The 15729-nt window shown below is 38.8% G+C and overlaps 2 protein-coding genes across 2 annotated transcripts; both read left to right on the top strand.

Moving 5' to 3' along the window:
- The first annotated feature begins 5931 nt into the window (after window positions 1-5931).
- LOC130993956 (uncharacterized) lies at window positions 5932-7313 on the top strand. The gene is made up of 2 exons (XM_057918996.1): window positions 5932-7011; window positions 7111-7313. Exons 1-2 carry the CDS (start codon window positions 5949-5951, stop codon window positions 7311-7313), a joined length of 1266 nt encoding a protein of 421 aa, XP_057774979.1. The 5' UTR covers window positions 5932-5948.
- A 2835-nt stretch (window positions 7314-10148) lies between these two features.
- Window positions 10149-11706, top strand: LOC130993420 (chalcone 4'-O-glucosyltransferase). The gene has a single exon (XM_057918298.1). It carries the CDS (start codon window positions 10293-10295, stop codon window positions 11631-11633), a length of 1341 nt encoding a protein of 446 aa, XP_057774281.1. The 5' UTR covers window positions 10149-10292; the 3' UTR covers window positions 11634-11706.
- The last annotated feature ends 4023 nt before the right edge of the window (window positions 11707-15729 follow it).

Raw genomic sequence — 15729 nt, 5'->3', positions numbered from 1 at the left:
TATTTTAAACTTTATTCATGTTAATATTTATAAAAAAAAAACTCAATTATTTAGCATATCAATTTTGATGAGTCTATTTCTCTATTTTTAACTATTGTAAATTTATTTCTTCACTTTATATACATTTCTCAACCATTTATTAAAACTCGTTCTCAAATCGCATCATAATTTTTATATAAGAACAAAGTATAGAAATGGTGTCAAATCGACAATTAGCCTAGATAAAGGATCTAACTAATTGTAGTCTGAAAACAAACGCAATGTGGTCTTTTGTACACCCGGGTGTATCGTACACCTGGATTGTACCCGACTCGGATCCTGATCCAATTGAACTATCATGATCCACTTTTTCTTAAAATGACACTAATACTAACACGGAACGACACTAACACTAACACTAACACGAACTTGGAATGACACTAACACTATTTTGTTTTACAAATGACACTATTTCGAAAATGACATCAACACTATATTGAAATGACACTAACACTATATGTAAAATGACACTAACACTGTATCAAAATTACTCTAACACTTGACATTCTGGTAGGATAGTCTAGTTGAATAAGATTCGGGTCTGAATTCGAATCGGGTACGACCCAAGTGTACATGAGATTTTGTGTTTCTTTTTTTAAAACAGAAAACAAACGCAAATTGAGTGATATAGATAAAAGACGTTAGGGCTTCCACAATACACACCTACATGATCCGGATGCCATAAATAGGTGCAAGTTGAATTTGAGAAGCAATTTGTGGGATCATAAAATAAGCGGGGAAATTTTTGGAGCTCATTAAAGACATGTTAATTGCATGATGAGACCTTATGTTTATACATCTCATATTTCAATTTTAAAATTGACGTGTTGTTGATTAAGGTTATTGGAAATAAGAATTTCTAAAGTGATAATGACAAAAAAAAATGAGTGATATTATCAAGGGTTGGAATTAAATCTACCCATATTGATAAAACATCTTACAAAACTACCCACATTGAAAGTCAAAGACCGAAAAGTACACTTGATGGTGATGGCTTGCTTGGTTTTTTATAAAAGTTCTTACACTTTTCTTACACAAGTACAATTGTGTAAGAAAATGTGTAAGATAAGTAGTTAAAAATGCACAAAACCAGATAAATGTGCAATTATTGTAAAGCCACGTGAGGTAAAATGCCCTAAGTTTGAAAATAATGAAGGTAAGTTTGTGTATAATAAAACAGTAATACGAGGATGTAAAAATTGTACTTTAAGTATATTTGGAAACAAAAAAAAATTCTGAACCTAATGCATACAATACCCACCAGTAACAAATAGCCGCTCGCAAAAGCCGTCGATTGGTCGCCAAATAATACAATTGATAGTTCGGGCTCAACGAATGCGTTGTCATTACATTGTTGATGCTGTATATCAGGCTCGCAACTGTTTCATTTAAGAGGGAAAGGACCTTCGTAGCCCCGCCAACATAGTATATACCATCGACGACTCCGTTGTATCTCACATATATGTATCTCACGAATTCCATCTATAAAACCACATAAAATATAATATTAAAATACGCTTAAAAAGTTCAAAACATCACAATAAGCATGAAAAATGAAGTAGCCGCCAGAATATTGTTAGCCGTCACCAGTAGCCGCTGACCTTGTGGGGTCGGCGACTATTGGCGTTGTCTAATGAAATTCTGGCGGATACTTCATTTTTTTTGTTCAAAACATTCATTTATATTAGAAACAAGTTTAATATTTTCCTAACATGCTTTTAAATTTCAGATAATAAAGAAATTCATTAAAATAACGTAAAACATGCTCTCAACGTTAAAACCAACATACGATTAAACATGCAAACTATAATTTATACAAACAATACAGGAGAATCACCTTTTCGGGCTGAAATTCAACACAAATTGCCTGCTCTCGCACAAAACCACTCAAATCTTTAGGGTATATATTCTTAAATTTCTTTTCTGAAATTCAGGGTGAGTATTTCAATTTGTGTTTTGGTCATTCACAAATGCAGCCTCATAAGAACTAAACTTGATTCCTTAGGAAAAGTTCACGTGAAGTGTAGTGTTCATTCAATACGGCTTCAATCTATTATTGCATGTCACATCACGCATGCATAAAATTAGCATTAATGCCCCACTACAACCAAAATTTTTGCAGAGTCACCTTCTCAGTGTGTACTTTTAATTTTTTACTAAAAAATTAACAAAAAAAAAAAAACAACAAATACAAAAGAGGAATGCGTATGTTATATTGAAACCTTCATAACAAGCCGAAAAATTAAAAATTATATACATATTTTGACATAAAATAATATTTTCTGCCTAAAAGACCCAGTACCCGCCAGAAAATCGTACAACGGAGCCAGTAGCCGCCCTATCTTTTTGTTAGCGGCTACTGATGGCGAAAAATAATTTTATGGCAGGTACTTTACTTTTTGGCTATAGAACATTATTTCATTTCTGAATATATGAATTTCCAAATAATTGGTATATAATTTCTTATTATTTTATGTGCAAGTCTATTATTTTATGTGCAATCAAATCATGCATAAAGTGAGTGTTATTACCCCCACTATAATCCAAATTTTGGCAGATTCACTATCTCTCATATTTCCCATCCATGTGTACTTCTTGTACTGTAAATATTTCACTATCTCTCATATTTCCCCTTGTAAAATTAAATAAAAATATAAAAATAACGGTACATATGTAACAATAAAAATTCACGAAGGATAAAAATTCACAATCATGCTAAGTATGAACAATTTTTTTTTTTTTTGAAGCGAATAACACAAGTACCCGCCAGTAATTCGTAGCCGTTGAATAGTAGCCGCCAGTCACAAAAGTGAGCGGCCTACTGCGGCCGGCTACGAATTACTGGCGGGTACGTGGTTCATTGGTTTCAAACAAAAATTTTGCTTAAGAATTGACATAATCGTGATTTTTTTGACCTTCGTATTAATGTTTGTAACACACAAACGTCCCCTAATTTATTCAAAATTTTCAAATCTATTTAATCTTATAATGCATGAAAGTGACGTGAGTTCACATTTTCTCACATTTTGTACCAATTTTAACTGTTTTCTTACACAACTCTTACACAATTTCCATCATCATCAACTTTTACACAAAAAACCAAGCAAGCCACCACCATCAAGTGTACTTTTCGGTCTTTGACTTTCAATGTGGGTAGTTTTGTAAGATGTTTTATCAATGCGGGTAGATTCCCCTATTAACACTATTATCAATTATTGTGAAAGTTTTACAATTTTAATATAAGTTTCAAAATAATCTCACAATTTTTTTATTTTATCATTAAATTAACACTGTTGATTTTTTTTTTTGTCATAAAGAATGAGGTTAGTGCAATCGCAATTTGATGATGCCAACTCCAATGAAGCATCCCACGTCAACTTTCTGGTGGTTGAAAAATTGAAAAAATTAATTTTACAATAAATTAAGAAATTTATATATAAGTATAAAGGAAGAGTTTTTGACCTTTAAATTTTCTCGCTTCTAAATTTTCTTTTTCTCACTTTTTTCTCTATTTGAATTCCTTCTTAAAAAATCATTAACTTCGATATATGACAAAATATTCAATTTGGATAAATTAAATATTTCGAGAAAATCTTTAAACTGATGTAAAATTATATATATAAAAAAATTATGATCATTTAAAGTGTGAATATTAATTTTTATTCCCTCTCATTTATATATAAGTTGAACATCATACTCTTTTTTCATTTTATTTTTGTTTGTTGGTGAAAAAATAAGTATATGTCATTCTTTTTTATTCAAAAAGGTTTACATGATTGTTTAATTATATTTATTTAAAATTTAAATATTTTTAAGTTTTTAATGCAATTAAGGAGCATAAAATTTGTATTAAAATTATAATGTGAATTTGTAAATAAAAATTAGTTATATATCTTAGCACTAGTAGTAATAATATTAAAATATCTCAAAAATTATGTTAAAGTTAAAAAATATTTGAAAATTAGGTATTAGTTTTTTCTTTTTTATTAAAGCAGAAAAATTCGGTATTATATCCTTACGTGCCACTATAATAGGCTCACTTCATTTGGACACGGATATTAAGAAACTTACTTTTTATGAGGAAAGTTGTGTGGCCCACACTAATTAAGTACATTATTTTTACTCAAATAAAAAAATGAGCTTATTCTAATGGGACATCCCAAAAAAGATGGTCTATTTTAATTTAAGCATTAATTGTGGAGTATAGTGATTAGTGAGGGAGATTTGACTTTGAGTGGCAAGTGGTGGAGAGAGAGATGTGTCAAAGTGTAATTGCCTTTTACTCTCTCTATCACACCGTCTCTCTGTCCCATCGAAAATGAGTCATATTTTTTTATTTTGGGTCGTTCCAATGAAAGTGAGTTGTTTTTATTTTTAGTAAAAATTAGGAAATATAAAACTCTATCAATAAAACTAATCACAACCTTATTTTTCTTAATCACTCTAATTAATACTTATTCTTTATTTTTGAAATTATCTTTTTTAAATATTTTTAATTACACGTGTAATTAAATATTCCTCTATCAATTTAAAGTCACTTTCTTTTGGGTACGGAGATTAAGAAGGAGATTGTTATGTTCTAATTAAATGTGTTCCCCCAAATCGCGTCACATCTTTGGTTTACCGGCGATGGTAGAGCCGCCACTGCCGTGCCCTAGGTACGACACTCCCCTCCCCTAAGTTAGACGGCAACAATAGCCCCTGTCACATCTCTCTTTTCATAAAATGGCGAACCACCACCACCGCCGACCACCCTCAAATCTAGGCATTGACGCTGCTCCACGCAGCTTCGCCTCCCTCTGCTCTCGCCGCCGCCAACCGGAACCCTAGGCCCCCAATCCAGGGCCGCCGCCAATCGGAGCCCTAGACTGCGACACCAAACCAGACGCTCCTCTCTCTCTCTCTCTCTCTCTCTCTCTCTCTCTCTCTCTCTCGCCCCAAATAGAACACACACACACATCGCCCCACTCCAACAATGACGAGCGCTTTTGCCGCCACCTGAGGGACGAGCGTGCGCCATGGTGAGGGGGTGAGGGCAAAGGGTCACCGCGGTGGATCAGTAGCAGTGATAGTGAGGCAAAAGGGAGTAGATTTTAGAACGACGCACAATGTGTAGTGCCAATAGGGTTATAAATAAGTTTTATTAGAATGGGGCTTAATTAACTACTCCCTCTGTCCCAATTTTTAGTATCCATATTTTCTTTTTAGTTTGTCTCACATTTTGATATCTATTTATATTTTTAGTAAAAGTAAATGGACTCTTACTCCACTTTAATTATTTCAACACTCACGTAAAATGTGAGACTCTTATTCCACTCTCAATACACTCAATCATTTTATTAAAATCTGTATCATTTTTAAATGAATATTAAAAGTTGAGACGAGGGAGTAATAAATATTTTCATTTTGAGAAAAGTGGTCAATTTTAGTAGGACAAATAAAAATTGAAAGGTGACCACTTTTATTAAGACGGAGGGGGCAGGGATGGAGCCAGAAATTAAGTTCGGGGGGGGGGGGGCTAAACTTGTACGGGTGTTCCCCGATTTTTTTTTGGGCATTCTGTATATTTAAGGTATTTTTTAATTAAAATACGAGCATAAGAGCATCCGCAGCGGTGGGTGCGCGATGGCCGGATCGAACCCGGCCTATCGCACCCACTGCCGTTGCCGCTCCCGGGTGTGATGGGGGGGGGGGCATTGCTTCGCACTCGTGGTTTGTGGGAGCGAAGGAGGGGGCGTGTAAACACACGCCCCTTTTTGAAATTAAAAAAAAAAAAAAAAATTAACGGTCATTTGACCGTTGCCTTCAACGGTCTTTCGGCCAATTTTTTTTTTTCCTTTTTCACCTATATATATCCCCTTTCCTCAATCACAAACACATCCACCAATTCTCTTCCACTCTTAAAAAAAATGTCTTCATCCACCAATTCTTCCAACAATAATTCTTCCTCAAATTCTTCATCCGACGAAGAAGTTCATGTTGATCCCGCACAACTTCCTCCTCTTCCCGATCCTACTCAAGCCCCCGATTTATTTTTTATGAGATGTGCTGTGAATTTTATGCAAGTGGCAAGTTCATATCGGTTCGATCCACCTCCACCACGCCCGACGAAAAAGCGGGCAGTGGTTCGTCATGACCGTGAAGGTGGTGGCGAGCGCCTCCATCGCGATTATTTTGCCGTCGAGCCTGTTTATGGGCCACAATTCTTTCGCCGTCGATTTCGCATGAGCCGGGAATTGTTTCTACGCATTGTCAATGCGCTAGAAGTCGATCCTTACTTCCAACAACGTCAGGATGCTGTTGGCCGCTTAAGCTTCTCCCCGATCCAGAAGTGCACTGCCGCTGTTCGACAATTGGCATACGGAACTTCTGCTGATTGTTGTGACGAATATCTCCGTATAGGAGAGTCGACGGCGTTGGAATGCTTGAAGAAATTCTGCAAGGCCGTCATTCGTATCTTTGGCGGCACGTATTTGAGGCGGCCAACAACTGCCGATGTGCAACGCATCACTGCAATGCACGAAGCCCGCCATGGGTTCCCGGGAATGTTGGGAAGCCTAGACTGCATGCATTGGGGATGGAAGAATTGCCCCGTGGCTTGGCATGGCGCCTACACTCGAGGGGATCAAGGCGAGCCAACAATTATATTAGAGGCTGTTGCTTCACAAGATTTGTGGATCTGGCATGCATTCTTTGGAGTCGCTGGGTCCAACAACGACATCAACGTGCTCCACCAGTCCACGCTATTCAACGATGTTTTAGCGGGGCATGAAGTGGCTGTGCACTTCCTCGCCAACAATTCTCACCACACTCGAGGATACTACTTAACAGACGACATCTATCCGGACTGGCCGGTTTTCGTGAAGAGCTTCCAGTTTCCGAACGATGAGAAGAAGCGGAGGTTCAAGGAGATGCAAGAAGCTGCAAGGAAGGATGTGGAACGAGCTTTCGGTGTTCTTCAGGCTCGGTGGGGTATAATTAAAGGACCGTCGCGTTTGTGGAAGACGGAGCAAATGAGTTCGATCATGTTTGCATGCATCATATTGCACAACATGATCATTGAGGAAGAAGGTGGAAATGCAAGTAATTTTGACGGTGACGACGGCGAGGGACCAAGTTCTACTCCTCAAACACAATTCAATTCCGGAGCACCACCGGAGTTCGCCGCCTATTTGGCACGGAATGCAAGCTTGAAGGATGCACGATTGCATGCTCGCCTCCGCGACGATTTGGTTGAGCATATATGGGCACGCTTTGGTCCGGTTGACCCGTAGTTCGACGGCTTTAAATTTTTCGAAAGTTGGATGTTTTAAATATTTGTTGTTTTTTTAATTTTATTTGTAATGTTTGGATTTTTAGTTGAATGAATTTTATGTTGTTAAAATTGAAGTTGCTTAATTTAAATTGAAAAAAGAATAAAAGTAAAGAGAAAATGAAATTAAAATCTATTGCACCCGGGTGGGTGCAATACCATTGTTGGAGTGGGTGCAATAGAAGTGGGACCCATTCTATTGCACCCACTATGGGTGCAAGCATTGTGGATGCTCTAAGAGCACCCGCAACGCACTCCTCGAGTGGCTACTCGAGGAGGGCATTGCGGTCGAGTAGGTGCGTTGCGGCGGGGGGGCGACTCGAGGAATGCTCGAGTGCTCGGGTAGCACTCGAGCGGCGCGTGCTCTGCACGCGCCCGAAATAAAAAAAAAATTATTTTCCAACGGCTTTTTCGTCCTTTTTTCGATTTTTATTTTTATTTTTTTTCTTTTCTCTCTATAAATAATACTTCTCCCTCATTCATTCATCACAACTCACTCCTTCTTCCTCCTACAATTTTTCTTGCAAAATATCATATTCGTTCTTCTAAAAATGTCGTCACCTGAACATGATTCTTCGCCCGATTCTGACGAAGTCGCTCAAAAGTTCATGGAGTTGGTTGAGTTGCAGAAACAACTGCTTCAATCATACTGCCCCCAACCGGCGCCAGAGCCGGCGCGTGCCAAACGTCCCCGATCATACGTACACCGTGATCGTGAAGAGGCCCATGTACGTCTTATGCAAGACTACTTCATCGACAATCCAACGTACGACCTTACTTTTTTCCGGCGTTGATTTCGCAAGCAGAAGGAGCTGTTCTTGCGCATCGTCGAGGCTGTTCAAGGTGAAGATATTTTCTTCCATATGAGCACTGATGCACTCGGTCGAGATTCTCTTTTTCCTTTGCAGAAATGCACGTCGGCTATCCGCCAATTAGCCACTAGGGTTAGTGCGGATGTGTTCGATGAGTATCTCAAAGTGGCGGACTCAACCGGTCGTGTATGCCTAAAGAAGTTCTGCAAGGCGGTCATACGGGCTTTTGGAGCCCATTACCTGCGCCGTCCAACGGCAACTGACGTGCAACGCCTACTTCATATGCACGAGGCGAGGCATGGTTTTCCCGAGATGCTCGGGAGCTTAGATTGCATGCATTGGGCGTGGAAGAACTGCCCAAAGGCGTGGCACGACGCATACACACGCGGGGATCAGGGAGAGCCCACCTTGATATTGGAGGCCGTTGCCTCTTTCGATTTGTGAATTTGGCACGCCTTCTTCGGCGTCGCTGGTTCAAACAACGACATCAATGTGCTGAATCAGTCTCCTCTCTTCTCCGACGTGTTAAGAGAAACTGCGGCGCCGGTGGTCTTTCATGCCAACCAGCACGAATACCGGATGGGCTACTATTTGTGTGACGGCATATATCCGGAGTGGCGTTGCTTCGTGAAGAGTCCATCAATGGCAACCAATCCGAAGGAGGCAAGGTTCAAGAAGATGCAAGAATCGGCACGCAAGGATGTGGAATGCGCCTTCGGAGTCCTTCAAGCTCGGTGGGGAATCATTCGAAGTCCGGCGCGCAATTGGTACGTAGAGCACCTGAAGAACATCATGTTGTGTTGCATCATTCTCCACAACATGATTGTGGAGCACGAAGGTGAAGCGGCTGCCAACTGGAGAGATGATGACGGGGCGTCTAGCAGTGGTTCGACGGAGAGTGCTGGACAAACACCGGTGTTCTTCGAGGAATATGTGCGAAGAGATAGCCTTCTCCGAGATAGACAACTACATGCTCAGCTCCGATATGATTTGATGGAGCACCTTTGGGCACGTTTCGGACCTCTAGGGCCAGAGTAGTTAATTTTTAGGAATTGTTTTTATTTTATTTAAGTTTTATGTAATATTTAGGATTTTATAATTATTGCAATTTAAATTTGAAATAAATTGTGTTTCTTAAATTTGCGCAATTAAATTTAAATGAAAAACATAAAAATCAAAACTAATGTTATCAAGTAGGCTATCAAGGAACCCCAATGCAGTACTACCTACTCAATAACACAACCACTATCAAGTAGGCTATCAAGGAACCCCATTGCAGATGCTCTAATACTAATAATAACGAACAATATTTTCATAAATTATATAGTTTCAATATATCACAAAACTTTTTTTGGACATTCCGTATATTTAAGACATTTAAGACATTTTTTATTAAAAGGCAAGCATAATAATAATAATAATAACAAACAACATGTTCATAGATTATATATTTTCTATATATTACAAATTAGTTTCAATACATTATAATTTTTTTTAGCATTTCATACATATTAGGCATTTTTTTTTATTAAAAGACAAGTATAATAGTAATAATAACAAACAATATTTTATAGATTATATAGTTTTAAATAACAGAATTATCCTTAAATTAAGTATATATGAGAGAATATAATAACCAAATATTGTTTTATAAAATAAAATTATTTTTATAATAGGTATAAACATATATTTATATATATTTGAAAATTAAATTAAAAAAAAATTCAAAATTTGGGAGGGGGCTCTAGTCCCCCTCCCCCGCCTCCGTCCCTGGGTGAGTGTACATTAAATTTAGGGGCATTTGCAAAAATGCCCTTTTCTTATAAATACTTGTAAAAATGCCCACTTTCTGAAAGTGGGCATTTTTACAAGTGTTTATAAGAAAAGGACATTTTTGCCTATTAACACTTAAATTTAAGACACTAAACAATAATTTCTTAAATTTCGTATCCGAGAGAATTGTCTTATTTACGATGCGACGGAGGAGTAATTTTATGTCGGCTTGAAATTACGAGAAAAGACGGAGAGCAAAGTTGCAATAATACGGCGTTTATTTAGAAGTTCATAAATCAATACATATATAGAAAGAAAGCGAAGATTTAATAAGAAACAGGCAGAGGCAGAGGCAAATGGAAGACGCGATCGTGCTTTATTCGACGCCGGACCACCTCAATTCCTTTACATGCCTCGCTAAATTCATCGCCAAACGCCACCCTTCCATCTCCGTCGTCGTCTTCTGCACCGCCGCCGCACCTCCCATCCTGGCCGCCGTGCCCTCCATCACCTTCCGCCGCCTTCCCACCCCCGCTCTCCCGCCCAACACCACCTACGACATCCTCGAGCTCTACTTCGAAACGCCTCGTCTCAACAACCCTATCTTTCGACAAGTCCTAGCAGAAATCTCCCGAAAATCAAACATCAGAGCGATTGTTCTCGACTTTTTCTGCAATTATGCATTCCAAGTTTGCGAGAGCTTCAACATTCCAACCTACTACTGCAACACCGTCGGCGCGTTCGGCGTCTGCGCTCTGCTTTACTGGCCGACTATTCACGAGAAAACCGGCGGGGAATTGGGTGATGCCGTTGAGATCCCCGGCTGCCCAGTGATTCCGTCGGCGGATATCCCCGAGATGCAGCGTTTTCCTCAGAGTCTGAGTTACAAGCACTTTTTAGACACGGCGATCAACATTCAGAAATCGGCGGGAATCATCATCAACACTTTCTACGCGCTTGAGCCCAGAGCATTGGAAGCGTTGACGAACAATTTGTGCACCCCGAATTCGCGGATCCCCCCTGTCTACACCATGGGGCCGTTCATTGATGTAGATAGTGCCAAGAAAAACGACGCCGTCGAATGCATGCGATGGCTCGATTCGCAGCCAAGTAAGAGCGTCGTTTTCCTCTGTTTCGGCCGAAGAGGCGTGTTTTCCGCAGAGCAACTGAGGGAAATGGCGGCTGGATTGGAAAATTCAGGCTGTAGATTTCTTTGGGCGGTGCGGAATCCGGGTGCGGAGGAGGCGGATCTGGAGGCGCTGCTGCCGGAGGGGTTCCTGGAGAGGACTAGAGAGAGAGGGGTTGTGTTGAAGTCATGGGCGCCGCAGACGGAGGTGCTGAGTCACGACTCGGTGGGCGTATTCGTGACTCACTGCGGCCAGAGCTCGTTGCTGGAGGCGGTGTGGTTTGGAGTGCCCATGATTAGTTGGCCGCTGTACGCGGAGCAGAAGATGAACCGGATTTTCATGGTGGAAGAAATGAAGGTGGCGCTGCCGGTGGAGGCTGCGGAGGACGGATTCGTGACGGCAGCTGAGTTGGAGAAGAGACTTCGGGAGCTGATGGAGTCAAGGAGGGGAAAAGAGATCAAGCGCCACGTAGCAGAATTGAAAGTCGCGGCGGCGGCGGCGACGGCAAGGGAGGGTGGATCGTCCCTGCTGGCGTTAGACAAGTTTATGGCGGCGGTAACACGTGTTTAATTTACTAATGTTTTGTCAAATTTTTTTCTTTTGCCCTAATCGTATAAATAAGTTTTTTTTTTTTTCAGTAAAATCGTATAAATAAGTTAGATATCTGAATTGTGCATTCAACATCACATATTTTATGTAGCCATATCAACTAGTTAGAATAGTACTTTGTCCGTCCCATTAAAAATATCAATTAATCAAACCAAAATTTCATAAATTTTCTGGTAGTATTATGTATTCACTAATCGAGTATTATCATGAAATTGTCACATATTCAAACACAAAAAATCTCACATATAAAAAAATAAATATGTGTGCTGTGTGCAAATACAATTCGGTGATAAAATATTTACGACTGAAAGTTTTGATTAGGATAAACAATCCACTATCTAAAGTTAAGATATATATATAAGGATTTACAATATAAAACTCGATCTTAGCCTCTATATCTTTACAAAACCTCACCAACAGTGGACAATTGGAAACCAAACGACCACTCACTCCCTAGGTGTGAATACAGTACGTTCACCTTCTAAACCCTTAGAAAACATTCACCAATGACTTAGTGAACGAATAAAGTACAAGTTCACACAATCACAATCAATCGCTCAAGAAAACTATGAAAAATTGATTGAACAAGATCACGCACTCACGCACGGTATGATCAGAAAACACACACGAAAAAATTCTGCAAAACTCAGGAGAATAATAATGAAAGCGGCAACTGCAAATGATCATCTTCTTCGCATTAAATAGTTGAACCCTAACAAAATTTCTAGCTCGAATAGGACTCGAACAAAGAAGGTAGAGTATATCTGTAATTACGATCCAATAATAGTTCATTAAATCTGAAGATTTGAAGTCGTGCATATCCATAAGAATCGCATAGAGATAACTCTTTAAAAAGCTACTAAAAATTCGCAAAGAATATGTATCAAATTGTTCCAGACACGAACTAGTACAACATATAATATTGCACTATCTTCAGAGAGCACATTTGCTGATACTTGCGGAATACATAATGACAATATAATTGAGTATATCCTATATTCAAATAGCATCTCCAGCCCTAGAGCCCCTTTGGGGCTTTAAAAGGGTGATCTTCGCCTTAGAACCTCCACTCCACAACCAAAGGCTCTAATTGTGGCTCTATTTTTTTTTCATTTTCATTTCCATTTCATTTCATTTTAACACTTCAAATTTAAAATCCAACATTTCATTAAAATTAAAATTGTCACATTACATTAATTAAAATAAAATACAATGATTGAAATAAAATTTGGGTTAATTGCATCAAAATACCTGACTTTTTTCCAAAATTTGGTTTTTTGACAAAAAATTTAATTGTAGCAAAAATTTTAGCTACGTTTCAATTTATTGCAATGTCCGTCCCGCGTATATTTCCGGCCAAATCCATTCATTTCCGGCCAATTTATTTTAGCTACGTTTCAATTTATTGCAATGGATTTGAGACGACAATGTTTCATTACCCGGCACGACATGCCACCTAAGCTTTACGGAGGTCCACCTCAGCATGGATTTGGCCGAAAATATACGCGGGACGGACATTGCAATAAATTGAAATGCATGTAGCTAAAATTTTTGCTACAATTAAAAAGTTTGTCAAAAAACCAAATTTTGGGAAAATGTCAGGTATTTTGATGCAATTAACCCATAAAATTTCAATTATTAAATTTTTTTTACAATAATTAAGAAATTACATCAATCATCGACGCTTCATGACTTCCTCGAGCAGTGAATCGTGGACTTCCAATTTACGCGCATTCATTTTCAAGGTGTCCGCGTAGAAAATTTCAAAATCGAGAGCTTCCTATTGAGTGGTGCTTAAGAGCTCGATTCATTTTGCGACGCGGTCCATTTTGTCGTGGTATTTCACCTTCTCCTCATCCGTCGAGGACTCTACCTTCTTGTCATTCCCTTTATCGTAGTATGAGAACTTCATCAATTGACACATTCATCTTTAGATCTGCAACATTTGGTTGGCAATTGATTCTGCCAACTCTTGTAGATTGTCCACGCCGATTCTTTCAAGGTTATTCATATTTCCTTTGAGAATCCATTCTTTTCTTCCCTTTTTGGGTAACATTTTTGGCTTTGGGAAGGACCGAGCAACTTTTTTTAGTTGAGTGGCCTTATCCGGTGGTAGTGGATATGTTGGTTCTTTGTTCGCTATTTTATTTAACACGCCGCAAGTGTACGGGTGCAATTGTGTACAGTAGCAAGCAAGGTCGTATTCCACAGAGACTGAATTTACCAATTCCTATCCTAAATTATTTTACTCTATCTGGACAAACGAAATTAAGAGTTTTAGTTTTAAAACTAAATAAATAAATAAATAAAGAACAGGAAACAAAATAAATCAAGCTGCGAAACAGAGAAACAAATAAGAGAAGATTTCCCAAGGCAAAGGTTTCAACAGATTCTCCTCACTAACATGTTCAATTCAATTAATAAGATGATTCCTAAGGCAATCGCAAAGTTAGTTCATACCCACTCCCGTGGCATATAAACCGTTGATTACATGCAAGGCTACCATCTCTGGATCGCACTTCTAACATGTAACTCCTAAAAGCTCATAGGATTAACGCCCTCACAAATATCAATTCCCTTTAGAATTAAATATATGTGTTCTATGTTCTTAGTTCAGGTAATAATTATCATCTCCCGATCTCAAATTAAAACCTATGATTATGCTAAATTGGTGGCCAATCAATAAACCAAACAATTGTAACAAGAACATAAAAAGGAAAAACAATCTCAATTAATTGAATCAAACAGTCAGAAATTCAAATCATGTCTACTCCCTAATCCCTGGGAAAAAAGGGATTCTAGCCACACATATACATATGACTAAAAATCAATATCTCAATAAAACTATAAAACATTCAACAATGAAACCGTAGTAAAGTTGAGAATCTTCAATCTTGCTCTTGCTCCATTTTCCGTCTCTCACAGCTCTCAGGAAAAGTAAAATATGATAAAAGGTGATAAAAGGTCTTTAGAAATAAGTTATTGGAGAGTATTTATATGCCCTAGGTCAAGTAGGACTAAAAAATACCCAAAAATCGCGTAAAAGGCTGAAAAACGGACTTTTAGGTGAAAACTCGGTGACTCGCGCGGCCGCGCGCCTGGACCGCGCGGTCTTCCAGCAAATTCTGCTCCGTCGCGCGGCCGTGGCATGCGGCCGCGCGAGCTCTGACACTTTGCGCAGCAATTTTATTTTGGCTCGTTCTCCTTCGTCCAAACTCCGATTTATGATCCGTTTGCGCTCACGAACTTCTATCGAGACGAACTACAACTTGTATTTCAGCCAATTCTTCCAAATTTCGCTTCATTATATCTGAAAATTCGTTCAAACAACAAGCAAGTGACAAGTTCTTGACCATAAACCAATATAAGCTCAAATAAATCAACAAACACACAAAATCCTCATAACTAAACATAAAAAATGACACACCAAGAGGTAAAAATGCATGTTTATCATTCTTCCGGCCATTGGTTGTGCTTTATTGATTGTTAGGAACCTTGTGGAATATCCTAACCCTTGTTTTGATGATACCAAAATTCATAGGACTTAATTGTAATAGACTAGAATTGCGCTGAACTCAAGTGTTAGAGTTCGTTTCTAGTTTAGCTTGCGGTGTCGAAGACTGAAGACTGAAGACTGAAGAACGAAGGACTGAAGACTGAAGACTGCAGATACCAACTGAAGTATCAGTTGAAGAATCAGTTGAAGACTGATTACTTAATGCGCGCAATGGACTGATACTAAAGTCAAGTATCAGTTGAACATTCCTCCTAGGACTGATCTTCCAACATTCAGAGGAAGCCACGTACTCACAAAGTACAGCCGCATTAAATGCAGAGATCTCAGGATATCCTTATCTCTGCAGAGGTCATTCCTATCTGGTGGATACTTTTCAGAGACGTCACATCTCCTGTCCATCAAGAGAGCCGTTTCCACCCAGACAAGGAACCTCGAAGATTGAAGCCTCAACCCAAATTCGAATTGCTCTCCAACGGAAGAAATCTTGATGACGTTCTACGCCAACGGATCTATTCAAGAGTTCTCCTACAAATAGCGCTC

Source organism: Salvia miltiorrhiza, chromosome 7 (assembly GCF_028751815.1).
Source record: "Salvia miltiorrhiza cultivar Shanhuang (shh) chromosome 7, IMPLAD_Smil_shh, whole genome shotgun sequence".
NCBI classification, from domain to species: domain Eukaryota; kingdom Viridiplantae; phylum Streptophyta; class Magnoliopsida; order Lamiales; family Lamiaceae; genus Salvia; species Salvia miltiorrhiza.
This window is presented reverse-complemented; position numbering and strand designations above follow the sequence as displayed.